At 37.4% G+C, this 16874-nt stretch overlaps 1 protein-coding gene across 2 annotated transcripts in view; it reads right to left on the bottom strand.

The window, feature by feature from the left end:
- Positions 1-3896: 3896 nt before the first annotated feature.
- Positions 3897-16874, bottom strand: part of tgfb1a (transforming growth factor, beta 1a) — a 23539-nt gene continuing 10561 nt past the window's right edge. Inside the window, exons 2-6 of one of the 2 annotated variants that reach the window (XM_015032552.1) lie at positions 10443-10707; positions 10127-10358; positions 5279-5429; positions 4300-4410; positions 3897-4225 (exon numbers count right to left, since the gene is read on the bottom strand). In XM_015032552.1, the coding sequence (XP_014888038.1) occupies positions 4178-4225; positions 4300-4410; positions 5279-5429; positions 10127-10358; positions 10443-10707 (807 nt within the window). In that variant the 3' untranslated portion in view covers positions 3897-4177. Of the gene's footprint in view, positions 4226-4299; positions 4411-5278; positions 5430-10126; positions 10359-10442; positions 10716-16874 lie in introns of both variants that reach the window. The other variant, XM_015032541.1, reaches the window with a different exon arrangement.

The following is a 16874-nucleotide window of genomic DNA, read 5'->3' as shown; positions in this document are numbered from 1 at the left end:
TGGATGAGGTGGTTTTTCTGCTGTTTGAAAATGTGTTTATTAAGCTAAACTGAAATGTAAACCTATTTCGCGTCACACAAGTCACGTGATCAACAACCGGATGTTACTACTGCTGGAAAATACAAAGAAGACGACAGGAAGTGGTTGAAGGATGATGGCACTGCGTGATTTTAATGGCTTATCGCATGAACAAACTTATTCACGTTTTAATTGTGTTTCATATTTAATGGAAACATCACAACTGTGAAATTGTGTTTTTTAGACATGATCAGAGTAATACTAAAATTTTGTGCACATTTGAAATGGAAACGCAGCTAACGTTATACAAATCTTGAAAAAACTATTTTTCAATTGTGGTGTTTCCATTAAATAAGACACACAATTAAAATCACGCGAATATGTTTATTCATGCAATAAGTCATTAAAAATCGTGCAACGCCATCATCCTCCTACCACTTCCTGTCCTCTTCATCTTCCATTGCACTAATTTCAATACAACCAAAAAAACACCTCATGCTAGCACAAAAACCTTTTATCAGAAAACGTGGCTTTGTTCCCATTAAGAATATTTATTTCCATAATTCCAATTTGCAGAATTTTATGGTCGGTGGAAACTCTGCTTAACAGGATCCACAATTAGTTGGACATGTTGGCCTAAATATATTGTAATTTTCCTTTTAACTAAAAATTCATAATTATTTATTTATCTTTTGTTTTTCACCCATGGAGGGCGCCATTTTTTCAGCTGCCCAAAGGATGCTGGGTTCATGAACTCCGCCGCCGGTGTTCTGACTACCTGTGCTACCCAACAATCCGTCCTACGTTGTGGAAATGCGCATGCGCAAGCCGATGTTGCGCCGAAACACCGAAGTGAGCGGAAGACTGGGAGCTCTTTGAAATGCTAACGGAGCTAATGCTACTACCGCTGGTGTAGAATGTGAAACCATAACAGCTTTTACCGAACCGGACATAGAGCTACAGAACCACTTACCGGATCACGCAGTCCCACCAGAGGTACGTATCATTCATTGTTTTGTTTATGAAGCTGAAGTTAGCAGCAGCACAAACACCTGCAACTTCTTAGGCCAGCTCGTTCCTCTTCCTCCGTTTGGTTTTCTTCATCTTCATTTCTTCTGGTGGTATCTACATTCCCATCAATTTCCACCGGCTCCGGTTCAATTTGAAACGGTTTAACGACATTGCTCATCGCTGTTTTGGCTGGACGGAGCTAGCATACTTAATTTACCCAGAATGCATTGCAGCGTAAGCAACATGGCGACGTCCATGTGAGAATATTTTATTTAAATATATAAAAAATAAACAGCCCGCAGTATTATTACAGTATAATTTTTTACATTAAAATAAATATTTTTCAAAGTCTAATGCTACATCTAATGTCACTCATTATCTGCATTTACTTTGTGACTTTGTGCAAAACTTTGTTGATATTTCACACAAAAAAATACAATTTTGCAATTGTAGTGTTTCCATTTAATAAGAAAAGCATTTAAAATTACAAATGAATACGTTTGTTGAAGTTTGTTTATGCTGGGCCATCGTCCTCTTATTACTTCCTGTTGTTTTCTTTGTTGTTTCCGCCAGTAGTAACATCCGGTTGTTGATCATATGACTCGTGTGATGCAAAGAGTTTCCATTGCAGTTTTGCAAAATACACCAATTTAAATACAATTGAAAAACCACATCATCATAAAAACGTATTGAAAATTTTTTGTTTTTTTAATTGCCGTGTTTCCATTAAGTGAATTTATCTCTGTAATTCGAACTTGGCGAGATTTTACGGCCGATGGACAGGCAGCTACTGGCTGACATGTAACACCTTTTAATGGTGCAGTGGTGGAGCCGCGGCTGTGTGTCAGTGGGTTCTGTGTTTTCATGTGTACAGTGTGAGTGTTTAATTTTCCATGCAGTCACTGCCCTTAAGTCTGGGACTTACAAACGGGTCTGGACCTGCTCGCTTCTTTCCCAATCCAGCTCCATGGGCTGACAGTAATCCTCTGAGTACAGAGGGCTGGGGAGGAGAGGCTGGCAGGGTGGGGGTGGAGGAGATGCACGGATGGGGAAAAAAAATGTTGGGATGGCATGAATCCCTTCAGGGAGAGGCAGTGCCAGGAACTGAGCTGCACGTTTTGTTTTTCTCAGTTCGCTTCTGTCCAACAGCATTCGCTCTTCCTAAGTAAATCCAACGTTTCCAAAGCAATCCTGAAGTTTCCTGAAAAGAAGTCAGAATCGGATTTTCCGATGGAAGACATTAGATTCAGTGTCAGCGAACTGGTTTTGTATTTCCAAGAAACATCAAGAGGGCATTTTAAGGACAGTAAGAGCTAATAAAATGGTTCATCATAGAGTCCACTTTGTTTTTATTAAGGCTTATTGGAAACATTATTGCAAACTAACCAGATTAAAAGTTCCAGTGCAACACTGAACTGCATTTCTAATTGTTGACAGCAGTAGTGTTCATATTAGAGTACTTAAAAAGTGAGTTAATTTGTTACAAGTAATCAAATTAAATGTATCCAGGTAAATGTAAAGTTTATTGTCATGTTGAATAAACATGAATGAATTAAGTTTGATTAACTTAATTTGATTAGATATCATAAATTAACTCAATTTTTTAAAGATGGAAATCCTTTTTTTATTGTAGGGCCACTGAAAAGAATGACTTTTTTCTCAATTTTGGATTTTTTTTCCTCTCAGAATTCTGATTCTTTTCTTTAGTCATATTTCTGAATTTTTTTTCCTGAGAGGTCTGATGCTTTCTATTTGTTTTTTTGTTTGTTTAGTTTTTAGTTTTTATTTTTTTGTGGGGGCGGGGGGTCATTATTCAGATTTTTCCCCAGAATTCTGACTTTTTCTAAGAATTTTGATTTTTTTTTTTTTTTCAGAATTTTGTTTTTTCTTTAGTATTCTGATGTTTTTCCTTATTATTCTGACTTTTTCCCCCCAGAAATCTTTTTTTTACCCTATCAAGATTCAGATTTTTCTTCTTAGGATTCTGATCATTTTTCTCCCCGATTTCTACATATTTTCCCAGAATTCAGATTTTTCCTCTCCGGATTCCTTTTTTCATTTCCTCAGATTTCTGAGGAACATGTGATATGCACATGTTTACGTATCACTGGAATATGATGAAGTTTTTACAAAATCCTCATACAGTCAGTGCCATAATTTAAAAAGTTTATTTGTTTTTTCAATTACTATTTGCAAACAGTTTTTCATATGTAAAAACACAGAAAAGTGAAAAATATGTTTTTATCGCTAAATCAAATCAAAACAGAGAATAAACTCTTTAAAAACACTTACATTTCAGAAGAACATGAAAACTTCCTTTTTAAAACTACAAAAAGGCAATAATTTACCTTGACGACTGAATGAACAAAACAAGCCTGCATGGCTTCTCTAACCTGAGCCTCTTCATCTAAAGCGAACATGCAGACTGTAAGTCTTTAAACACTGCGCCACACGGTGTCATCGCTCTCACACCCGTCACCTTCACGGACCAGGAAGCTATTGGCAGAAACTTCCTGACAACGCAGGGAGGTGGTGGGAACGCTGTACATGTTGAAAAAACAAATATCATGACGTAACAGATGGACAGCTCCTCTGAAATGCTGTCCGACTGGCCCGGCCTTTCAGGCACAGGGAGTTTTCCCAGGATGGACAATCCCTTTGGGTTTTTCTTCTCTTTTATGGAAAGCACTGGCAGCAGTATTATCTTCCAGGAAATTCCCAAACAACCTCTGCTTTCCACCTGGGCTTTGGCACGTTTTGCCGTTACCTCTGGAAGCTGCTGTGACAAATGGAAATGTCCCATCTGTGAAAACAGAACTTCTTCCATCAGGGTTATTTTGGTCCTTCTGTGCTTTTCTTGTTTTTCCTGTTCAAACTTTGAGTAAGAAGTCATTTTTCATCTCCAGCTGAGACAGTTCTACAACAAATAAATTAAATTATGCTAGTAGGGGAAATCTTTTTTTTGTTGTTTATTTCTGAATAGAAATACAGAAAAAATATTGATTATTTTAATAGAAAGTCTTTAAAAAAAAAAAAGCGCTGGAGATCCACTTCAAACGATCACATTGTCCTTTCTGGGGCATCGAAACAACATTCTCCTTTGTTGTTTGTTTCCAGAAGACGCAGAGGGTTGTGCCACCGCGTATTTTTAGCTGCACTTGCAGGACTTAACAATCATGTTGGACAGCTGCTCCACCTGTAGGCAGAAATAAACCGTAAATCACCTCGTAACTTTCCGTAAACATCTAAAAATACCCGCCGTATTGATACCTTGTGTTGCCTTCCCACGTAGTAGAGGATGGGCAGCGGCTCCAGCGTCTGGGGAACGCAGCACGGCTGGGCGGACGCGCCGGGGTTGTGATGTTTGTACAGGGCCAAAATCTGCAAAACAAACAGAAACACAATCTCAGGAATCCCACAAAAAAGTTTAAATTAAGCTGCTGAACACAAAAACATGAACAGATCAGCAGCTCCTGTTAATCCAAACTGTTTGCCATCAGAGCCAAACTAAAGAACTTCAGGGCCACAAAAATAATAAAAAAACTCTTTGGATTCTTTTTTTTAAAGTAAATCTGCTCAATAATAAGTAGGAACAACGTTTAATGATTGTAGGTTTTGCACGATTGTGTTACAAGAAGGACTCACAGTTTCTAACTTATTTTCTTGTTTGAGTAAAAGTGGGTTGATATTTATGGTTCTAGTTGCTCCAAAGCCAAGAAGAAAGCAGAATCATTGTTAATCAATCTGTTAAATATTTATCTGTAAAAGATTTGGCTCTAAAGATGAAGACGTGTCCGTCCGCCTCACCCTGCCGGCCGCAGCTTCCTGTCCGATCACCGATCTTTAAAGAGTCTGACCCGCCGATCCTGATTTTCACTAATTGCTGATCACCCAAAATTAATAAAATTGTAGCCGATTTATCCTTTGATAAAACTAAAACATTTCAACAAGTAATCAAACAAGTTTACCAAATTTGGGAATTAAACAATTGGTTTGTACGATTTTTTTAGGCTGCTAAAGCACTAACTCAGTCACTTTTTAAGGCTTCTTTGCAAAGCTAATCTGTAAAGTTTTATTGAAAAAATGAATTAAATGTGAATGAATGAACAAGAACAGGCCAGATGAGCCTCTGCTGTTTATCTGATTTACTTAGAGCAGCTTATAAACCCAACATTGGCTCTTCATGATGTAAAGCCTGCTTATAAGCCTAAAAATGATTGTTCTTGTGATTTTCATATTTACTTCCTACCTGGGAATATTTGTTTTCGGCGTTCCAGATGTACGTGCATGACCCCATGCAGTAGTTGGCCAGGTAGCCTGTGGGCTTGTGTATCCATTTCCAGCCCAGATCTTTCCTGAAGTCGATGTACAAACTCCTGACGCAGCAGTTCTCCGTTTGCCTGCATCCACAGACACATTTACATGCTTTTAAATTACACATTCAGATAAATAAACCTTCACTGCAGAAATAATTTACTTAATGCAAATTCAAAGCTTAATCTTTAACAAATGACATTGAAATTAGTCGAGCTGGATTGTAAGTTGAGTGGGTTTCAGTTTCTGCTTTTTTGCATAAATTATTTTGTAGTGAAACAGAAACAGAGTTTATAAGTTAATAAACTCTCCTGCTCTGGCATTTACAGTTGATTTATTGCCCGGCAGTAAATGTGAACCAGATAACAAAATATATACAGTGGTGCAGTTAAACTGTTTTTTCCTACTAGCAGATTTAATTTAAAAATACTCCGCTAAAGAGAATGAAATGTTGTAACTTGTCGGAGATGCTGATGTTTGTGAGCCTCCTGTAGCAGTCTGTGTTACAGTAAATTTGAAGAAGCCTCTGACTGACACTCTTTTTATGCTTCATTACACTCTGATGGCGCTCATTGGACCATTCAAGAGTTAACTCTACAAAACCGAGGAAATGGGAAAATGAGCCGCTGATGCTGATTTGCCTGCAGCTTTGATGCATGTTTGCATTTTTCTATATTTACACCAACATGAGCCTCTGAGTAAATATAGAAAATATGACTGTCGCCGTTACTAAATTTACCACGGAGTATTAGGACCACACTGAAAAAAATACTACAAGAACAGACTATAAAGAGACTAAAGTCATAAAATCACAAGAATAAAGTTGGAATATTACGAGGAGAAAGTCGGAATATTACGAGAATAAAGTCGGAATATTACGAGAATAAAATCAAAATACTATAAGAAGTCAAAATAAAATAGAATGAAGCTGTAGTCTCATAATATGACTTTACTCTCGTAATCTAATTGTTTTTATTTTTTTGGCCCTAATACTCCATCATATAAATCTGTCTTAATTAGCTGTGATTATGTTGTAGAAAGAGTTCAGTGCCAACTCTCATTACTGCGAGAACCAAAACGAATCCCTTAAACAGCTACAAATACCTCAAACAGCAACTTATCGTCTCTGATCTAAAGCAACTGAAGGACAGACGAGGAGCCACGTTGCCATCAGCCTGGGCCGGCGTGTGAAGTCGTTTCTAAGGCTTTGGGACTCCGGCGAACCGCAGCGAGAGCCGCAGATGGAGGAAACGTGGAGCGGCGGTGAGCCTCAAGGCGCTGCAGGCTGCAGGACTCCACCGCCGGCTCTTTTATGGCTCCATAAAGTGGAACCAAGCAACGCCGGCCTGGTGCCACTTTATGGAGCAGTAGAAGGTCTGTGTTCATTCAGGAATAAAAACGATGCACAGGGCAGAGAAAAAACCAAACTAATGCGACTGCTGAGGTAAAACTGGAAAGGTGTGAAATGTAAATATGAGTTATGGATGAAAATGGAACCAGAATAACATGAATAGTACTGTGTTAAATGATGCTGTAGATGTAGTGGCTGTAAGAACAAGTTGGTACCTTTGAACATTTCAATATATTTTACTGCTGTTCTCTTTTTTAAAATCTGTTTTAAATGTTTCTTAAGTGTATAAAACTATTTATTCTTTTACTACTCTAATAAATTTGGCATCAGTTACTTGATGCCGAATGAGGAAAACAGAGTTAGTAACTAGTTACATGTACTTTAGCATCTTTTTGGAAAAATGTACCTTTAGGAGTATTTTTACTTTTATTTTGAAGTATTTCTGCTCTCACTTCAGTAAAATCTCTGGATTTTCTCCTCACTGAATGAAAAACAAATGTGTTTTAACCAGAAATCCACCAGACACAGAAACACACCTGCAGTTTCTGTTAAAGTTTCTAAATTTTTTCATTCAAAGAAACTGATTTGGAGACATTTTCTGTTGCCTGATTTTGTTATTTTTTGCTGTTTAAATGAATTATTGTCATTTTGGTCCTTAAAATACCAAAATCCCCTTTTGACTTTTTGTATTTTGATCCGTCTGATGATGTAATTTTTTTATATTAAATGATTGATGATTTGATCAGTGACTCAGTACTTGGTTAAACTTTTTACCAAATACTTTTTTACTCTCACTTGAGTAATTTCTTGGATAATTTTTGGCTACACTGTTGCGTTTGTGACCTTAAACTCGAACTGGGTCGACGTCCGACTCCCAGGAAGCCGCCCTGGTTGAGTTAAAGGCGTTTTGCAGCAGCCTGGGCTGAAACGTCTCTGCAGGGCGGTAAGCTGCTCACCGCCAGGCGTCACAAACATTTAATAGCCGATGTTTTGCGTCTGAGGATGGCACAAGCTGTTACAAGGTTTGGAGGGCAATAACTTTTTCTCACGCAGCTTTAACATGCCCGAATAAAACCAATCATCATTTAAAAACCTTTACTTGGATTTACCCAGCGTGTTTTTTTGCTTGACATAATTGGTTTAATGAGCTGGAGAATATAAATGAGACAAAAAACAGTTTATTATTTTACACAATAAAATAAAGATGATGATCTTAGCAGAACCACATTATTTTCCCTGGATAGCAAATAATCTATCAGTTATTCTGACGATTAGTTGAGTAATTAAATTAAAAAATCAAATATTGGCCAAAACAGCAGAGTTAGTATCGGACATCAAAATCGGCTGAAATATTAATAATCAGGAAATAACTGATAAAGGAAAAACATATTCTAACCCACATAAACATTTGGTCGTGTGTTTATCCTGAATATGTTGTTTTATTTATTTGTCTTATTTATTGCCTGTTATCTCTTTTGTTGATCAGTATGCATTACTTGGTGAATAAATTAAAAATGTATCTATTTATATAAATATAATAAAGACTAACATGGCCGATCCCAATGTTGTGCATCCATTGTAGTTACTTATATTTTTACTTATTTACAGAGATTTTAAGGTAATTTTTCTTCTATCTGAAGTTTATTTCTAATCACGGAGAAATCAAAATATGCACTGTAAAAACACAAAACCTAGAGCACATAAAATAAGACAAAACTAATAAGGAACTTTTTAGCGCACTATTGGAGCCAAGTTAATTCCTTAATATCATGTAAAAATACTAGTTCTACTGGCAGATTATTTTACTTACAAAATGTGAGAAAATTATTGACTTAAGCTCCAGTGACTTGTTGAAAAGTTACGTGTGAGTCAGTTTTGTCTTATTTGTACTGGGATATCTGCAACAGAAACTGGACCAAAGTTGCTTGTTAAGGTTTTGTGTTTTTGCAGTGCAGTGGTCGCCTCACATTTCAAAGCTGGAGTAACCCGGTAAAATCCAGCTCGTCACTCCGAGGCTCTGTGGAAAGCCGTGGGGAAGTTGGAAGTGACGCTTGTTTCAGTTTCCTCAGAACTTCTCTGACGGGTTTGTGTCACAATACCAGTGGAGTCACTGGAGAGAAGAGCGTCCTCATTTTGTTCCCATGTAGGAACCCTACAGCTGCCCGACTTCCTCCTTGTTCATCCATGTTTCACGTCCTGAGTGGAGGCATCAACGTAAACAGCAGTGGGCTGAACACACGACCTTGTGGAGCCCCAGGGCTCTTAATGTTTAGTTGTAGGGGGAAAATTTGTGTTTATTCTCTAGCTTCGTTTCCATTATCCATAAAATTGCCCAAATTGGAATTATGTAAATAAATTTGCTTCAGGGAAAAACGACAATGTCAGCTAAAAAATGTTTTTGCACTAGCATGATTTTTCGGTTGTATCATTGCAAAACTGCAATGGAGACACGTTGCATCACAAGAGTGACGCCATCTTATCAATGACATGTTTGACATGCTGCTGCTTCCCACCAGGGGCGCAACTACATATTATTCAGGTGGATGCGAAAACATAAATGGCCCTCCCAACCCCCAAAGGAAGGTACATAAGGGTGAAGGAGCGTAGAAAACATACGGTCGCTCTATATCCGTATGAGCGACCGTATGTTAACCCCCCCCCAGACGAAGACACGTGAAAAGGTAAAACTCGCTACATTTATATTTACATGTGCGCGAGGTGAAGGAGGGTAAGGGTGCGGTGAAGTGTATGCGAAGGCATCATCGGGTCGCCGCCGCCTCCAGACGGGGTTTTGACGTCCCCTCTGGTGCAGCGCCCCTATGCGTTGCATGCGCTGCATACCCACTTTTTGCGCCACTGCTTCCCACACTTCCCAGCCCAACAAATGTTAAGAAAATTAATCATAATTTCACGTATAACAAAACATTTATCTTGCTGAAAAATTACTTGTACGTTAGTTTTGTGTTATTTTAAGATATTTGCATTAGAAAGTAGACAAAAAAAATGTGCTTTTTTTTTGTTGTTGCAGTGAACCGTACATCTTTGAAAAGCAGAAGTGGAGCCTCCTGCACAACCAACAAGGATGCAGAAACTGATTTCTGGATGGTAAGTCAACATCAAAACACTTGCCTTTTCCAGCAGACATTGTACAGCAGTAAAACCAGCTGACCAAGCATGCTGGAGCTCTGCTGGGGTTGCTAGGTAACAGGGTGGGCTTTGATGGCGTTTTTGAAACGGGTCACTTTCCAGACACCATAAAACATTAACTTAATGCCAAAACCCGGCCGAGTGTTCTTAGAATCAGTAGAAACCCAAATGGAAGCAGGAAACATTAAAAACGTGAGTTTTGGATAACAGATCCTGGTTAAAGCTGTTAAAGTTGATCCAAGTGTTTTCCATAAGCGGTTCTGTGAAGTCTGCGGCGTTGCTTACGCTGTGCAGGTCTCCTGTCCGCTGGTGGACCGTTTCTTGCGCGACGTGAGGTGGCTGCTCATGTTCTTCGGGATGGACATCGTCAGGATGTACGGCCGCTGCTCCATCATCGACTCCATGGTGGCTTTGTCTCCTCGCTTATTCTCCGTTCCCGACACGAAGAAGCTGAACGTGGCGGCTGTCTGCTGCTCGCATTCACAGAACACGCGAAGTTCGAACTTCTGCTCATCCTCTGGAAAACAAATACGACGGAGAAACGTTCAGCCTAACCCGGGGCTCGACCAGGAACACGGGTCGGGAAGAACGGTCGCCTCACCTTGGCCCTGGAGCCACTGCTGCAGAGGTTCAGTGATGTCGAAGGAGAGCCATTTATCTTTGAGCGCGTTGGTCACGAAGCGGGAGGCGTGGTAGCGGAACGAGGCTCCGGTGCTGTAGTACAGCTCCACGCGCTGCTCTTTGTCTATGGACGGTTTCTTGATGAGCATCCGCAGCTCTGCAGTGGTGAGCAGCTGGAAATTGCCCACAGTGTTACGGATCTCTGCAATGTTGAATAACATCGTTTTGGTCGTCTCCGTGCTGTTGTTCCTGTCTGTGAGTAAGAAAACACACGCAGGTCAGTAATTGTTTGGCTTGGGCCAATAAGAAGAAGCTTCTCAAAGGCAGATTTCTACTTCTGGGTTGAAAATAATGATTGAAATACTCAAGACTGCCGGCTTCATTTTGGATTCCAGGAGGAAAAACGTCACTTAACTGGATTGTTTGCTGTTTTTTAAGATAATATATTCGGCTTGTTAGGTAAGAAGGAAATGCACAAAAAAATGCAGAAATTAAAAAAAGAAAAAAAAAAAAAAAGGAAATTTCAGAGTTTGAAAAGTCAAATATGTGCATGAAAAAAAAACCCTCAGAAATATTAGGATTAACCTCAGAAATTTTCTGGAAAATCTCGGTAGATTCTCAATTTCAAAAGTTAAAAAATTTCAACTTTTCAAACTCAGAAATTTCCTTTTTTCTAGACACTTTTTTTAGATGAAACAAAAAAGTTTTGAGTTCTTTCAAGCAAATTGAACAACTTTTCAAATTCAGAAATTACTTGTAATTTTTTCTAGACTAATCTGAAAACATTTTTAGCAAATGTTCAACTTTCAAACTCACATTTCTGTTTTCTTAAAAACATTTTAGGTTAAATTCTAAAAAAAAATTCAGATTTTTCTAGCAAATGTTTTACTTTTCAAACTCAGAACTTACTTGGCTTTGTTCCTAGCAAATGTTTTAGATTAATCTCAAAATTTCCCAGTTTTTCTAGCAAATGTTCAACTTTTCAAACACATAAGTAAAACTTTTTTTTCTAGGTATTTTTTGGGATTAATCTCAGAGTTTTTTGGTTTTGGTGGAAATTTGCTCTGTTTTTTCTCCAGCTGCCCCAACGCGCCGTCGTAGTTTTGCCTTAAGCTCCTTTCAAAACAAGAATAAAAGAACGTACTCTTTAAGTGTTGCACCAAACTAGTTCATGCTTATGTTGGCTTGGGTCGTCTTTTCAGCCGGTTCCGGACGGGTCGACTCTGAGCCGTCTGTAAAATATTCCATGGAAACTGAAGCATCTGCCGAAACCCATCCATCAAACACCAGATGGATTCCCCAGAGCTGCCGTCTCTCTCCATGCATGATCCTTTTCAACTAAACTAGTTATTCTGTCAGTTTGTCCTCATATATATTGTTATTATAATTACATATAAAGTCAAAACGGTTGCAGCTTTGCTTGGAAACTGATGGTAAATTTGTTATTTAAGATTTATTTAGATTACACTGAAATTACACACAGCGCCCTGCTAAGTTATTGGCATCTCTGGCAAAAATAAATAAAAATTCCTAAAATAAACTCATTTATAAGTGAGGAGAGTGGAATAATAAATAAACATTAAAATACAAATTGGGCTGCAGCCATTGATTATGTTAGTAATCGATTATTCTGATGACTAATCGATTAATCGTATTAAAAATTTGCTTATTCTACAGATTTTTCTTTTAAGCACTTAAGTTTTTCATATATAGTATTAGATATCCATTAAAATGGAAATAAACTGTTTTATTTCTGCTCTGACTGTGACCTTCTTGAGTCCCTAAACTCCAGTTATTGATTAATTAGTTGACGATTATTTCAATAATTGATTAATCACGATAAATTTGATTAATCGTTTCAGATTTATAAATGATCTGTTGCTCCAGTTAGCTGAGATTCTATTAAATGAATGTAATCTCTTTTTAAATTCATAACTTTATTAATTAGTTTCTGTGTCCAAGGAGGATTTATTGATGTAAAAAAATATTTTTGATCAAATTCAACAGGGGAAAGATGGAAAAACATATTTTTTGTAAGAAATTTCCCCCTGATGGCAGAAAAATGCTTAAATAAAAGAACTAGTCACCTAAACTTTCCCGCATCTGCAGCACAATCTCAAACATTTTTGAGTTTTTTTAAAAATCCAAACCTAAAATCTTATTTATTACGAAAAAAAATCACATTTATTTATTTTTTTACCACAATTAGTAGAACCCCTAATATTCCTATAAAATGTAGCCGGAACATTTTTCACTTTACGCAAAGTGAAAATAAAACGGAGCCTCATTTCTACTGGCCACTCTGCAAAATGGGGAAGACAAGAGACCATTTAACTAAACAGTGTGTGAACAGCAAAGTGAGGAGCCAGAATATTGAAATCAATTAGGGATGTATGTATTATTTGTGCAATGTTCTGTAAAACAGTTTCACTATTACTGCAAATGGAAGTACAATAACTCAGACGTTTTACTTTTATCAAGATTTTCACTCCAAGAAAACAATAATTAAAAATGAACCAAACCTAAGGGACTTTTTTCCTATAAAAACATTTTTCTCCTCATCCTGAGCATCTGCAGGTTGCGCTTCACTGATCTGATTAATTCATTAGACAGCAAGTTCATCCAGTTTAAAGTCAAGTATTAGCTAACAAGGCGTGCTCTTTTGCAAACACCGATTTTCATTCAGGCGTTGGAGCATCTAGTTTCTGCAAACGTTTATTTTCAGGCTTAAAGCATTTTCACCTCCTGCATTTGGTGCTTTTCACACTTATTGTGTCAGTTTGGAGGAATTTAAGCCTTTGTTCCAACATTTGCATCCTGCTAGTCTGCATGTCTTAGAATCATTGTTTTTGTTACTGAAATGCTTCTCTCGTAATCCAGCCATCAATAGCCATCTGCAGATTTCACAGTGTTACACAATGATCTTAGCTAAAGCCAAACATTTATCTGTTCCAGCTGCTACAGCTGAGAGTTTTGTTTTCTCAAAGCGCAGCAGCAACTGTAATCCCTGCGTCTTCCTCCAACACGAACAGCAGGAACATTAGGGGAATGTTTGATCAGAAGCTACTGATGGATCCAGCAGCACTCATCTGCAGGTTCATGCAGTTTGTACAGGAGATAATGAGACGGAGGAACCGATGGGAGCTGAAGGACGGAGAGATTATCGAAAGTTAAAACATAAAGATGACGCAGTTAACGCTGCAAAAACACAAAATCTTATCTTTTGTCTGTTTCTGGTGCAAATGTCTCAGTATATCTGAAATAAGACAAAATAAACTTTCTAGTTACTTTTTATCAAAATACAGGAGCTTGTTTTAAAGCTGCAGTGTGCAACTTTTATGAAAACTATTGTCATATATTTGTTTAAACCTTCACCACGTCAGTAATATACGAGACAGATAATCTGAAAAAAACCGAGCTCCTCTGCCTTATCCCAGTAAAAACAACCAATCAGAGGCAGGAGGAGGGTCTTATTGCTGCCAATCACCCTCCGTGTGGCGCTGCTTATCCCCATCATGCTCTCTGCTACCGCTACAGCTAGCATAGCCTGTTGTGTTACCGGCAAATAAATAGTTTTCCTGTATCAGTAAGTTGTTTCTCCACCATTAGTAACATGCATGAGGATGATTGACAGCGATACAAGGCAACAAGGCACTTCAAAATGCTTTGCATCATAAAAACAAAGTCAAACACACAGTCAATAATTATTAGTGAAATAATTTGGAGGAACTAGAACTTTTTCATCAATATTAAGGAATTACTGACTTAAAACAAGCTGCTGTATCTTACTGAAAAGTCACTTTTAGGTTAGTTTTGTCTTATTTCAAGATATTTGCAGTAGAAACAGAAAACACTTGGTAAGATTTAGTGTTTTTGCAGTGAAAGCATGCAGGAACAGGGTGAACACATATAGGGTGTGAGAGGGAGTCTGAAGGAACTGGAGATGTACATATATCAATGCGATGTCTGGCGCTGGACCAAATCCTCTGCTCTGCCTGAGCCTGCCAAAGCCGGGAGCTCTCCGGCACAAACCCAGCCCAGCTCCGCATACTTACTGTGCACGCTCCACCCGAGCTGCACCACGACTCCCCCCGTCGATGCCGCGAACGCTTCGCCTCAGACGTTGTTAAAGGGGGCCAAAGTGAAACTGAAAAAGCGCCGATGTGGAGCGCAACGGGAAATGAGATTTTGACATTCTGCAGGTCAGTCCCACCCAGAATGCAGGCGAAATGATCAGAGCGCGAGAATGGAAACGCACTGCAAAGACACAAAGCCTGACCAAGTAGCTTTGGCTTACAGTGCAAATGTCTTATCACACTTGAAATGAGACAAAACTAACTTATAAGTTACTTTTCAGCAAAACATGGGAGCTTTTTTTAAAGTCAGTAATTCCTTAATATTGATGAAAAAGTTCTAGATTATTTCATTTGTAACAACATTTTTCCGTCCTATAAGTGAAACAATCTGCCAGTAATTTTTCATGAACATTAAGTAATTATTGACTTAAAACAACCTCTATATCTTGCAGCAAAGCTATTTGTAAGCAAGAAACAGGATCTTGTTTTAAGTCAATAATTCTTTAATGTTCATGAAAAATTACGAGCTTAAATTAGATTAGGTAAGCTTTTGTGTTTTTGATCTAGTTTCTACTGCCATTATCTGACTACCGTTAAAATAATACAAAACAAACTTACAAGTTACTTTTCAGCAAGAAATAGGAGTTTATTTTAGGTAAATAATCCATTAATATTGATGAAAAAGTTCTAGTTCCACTGGTGGAATATTCCACTCCCTCGTTACCTAGCAACCCCAGCCAAGCCCAGCCCGTTGCCTAGCAACCCGGTTCTAGTCCCTCTGGCAGACTCTTTCACTTAAAACATTGAAAAAAATTTCTTGTTTTAAATGAAATAATCTGCCAGTGGAACTAGAACTTTCTCATCAACATTAAGGAATTATTTACTTAAAACAAACTTCTATTTCCTTCTGAAGAGCTACTTATGGGTTTGTTTTCATTTTGTTTCAAGTGCACTAAGATATATGCACTAGAAACTAGACCAGAAATAGTTTTGTGTTTTTGCAGTGCATGAGGCTTTAAATCAAAGTATGGCGACAGCAAGCTGAAGTGAACTGGGTTAAAAGTTAACAGAACTGCTTCAGAAACAGGAAACTAAGTCACTTCCCTTAAAAAGAATATTGGCTGCTGCAGCGAGTTTACAGCTAAACTTTGTCCTCGCTTCTACTTTCGCACGCCTTAGTGGACGGGTGTCCAAAGTGCGGCTCGGGGGCCATTTGCGGCCCTCTGTGGGATTTTTGCGGCTCCTCGTCTTCATGACATTTCTACATTCTTAGCTTTGGAGTAACTAGAACCACAAACATCGACCTACTTTTAATCCAACGCAAAGCATTCATTGGACTTTGTTCTCCTGCAGAGTCAAACTGCAGCATCCTAAGTGCACAAAGCAGCGTTACCATAGATCCTTCCTCCTAGAAACCATCACTGCTTCCAACAAACTCAGTCCTGACATCCCTGCTGGCCTCTGCACCGTTTTTAATCATTTTTATTAACATTTCTGCTGTTACACATTCATTTATCCACATTGACAAATAGAGCAGATAAAACAAAACTAGCTTAGAAGTAACTTTTCAACAAAATAAGAGCAAGTTTTATATTGAAAGAACCTGATTTTGAAATTTTAAAAAATGCTTTTGCACAGTAATTATGTTATTTATATGAATTATGTTCATTTTGGTCTTTAAAATACCAATATTTCTATAATATTTTGGTGCATGTGATGATTTTAAAATGCTAAATGATTATTCAATATGCATATCTACATGAATATATTTTTATTTCAGATTTTTGTCATAATCTTGTGAGTATAATTATTGTTAATTTTGTTTTTATATACATATTTCTAAACCTTGAATTTTTGGTGTGAACATATATATTTTGATGCTGTTGTTGCACCTTGTTGGACAGTAATTAGTCATATTTACTATGTTACATTTACTTGAGTTGCTTTTTGGAAAAAAAAATGTACTTTTAACTTTTACTTAATTTTTCTATGTACTAGGACCATAACAATAAAAATAAGCCATAAAATTACAAGAATAAAGTTGGAATATTTTGAGAATAAATTTGCAATGTTGTGATATTATTGTAATGCTACGACTCTCTTCTCATTTTATTATGACATTATTTTCATAATTTTGTTTTTATTTTTTAAGTTTTATATTGAAATAAACTTATTTTGGATTTGATTTTCTTTTGTCTGAATTTGTAATTATATTATTTGTCTTTAAAATGGCAACATTTCAGCATAACTTTGTATTTTGGTGCGTCTGATTATGTAATTCTTAAATATATATATATATATATATATATATATATATATATATATATATATATATA

Source organism: Poecilia latipinna, unplaced genomic scaffold, assembly GCF_001443285.1.
Source record: "Poecilia latipinna isolate Pla-1442-1.1 unplaced genomic scaffold, P_latipinna-1.0 Scaffold15, whole genome shotgun sequence".
NCBI classification, from domain to species: domain Eukaryota; kingdom Metazoa; phylum Chordata; class Actinopteri; order Cyprinodontiformes; family Poeciliidae; genus Poecilia; species Poecilia latipinna.
This window is presented reverse-complemented; position numbering and strand designations above follow the sequence as displayed.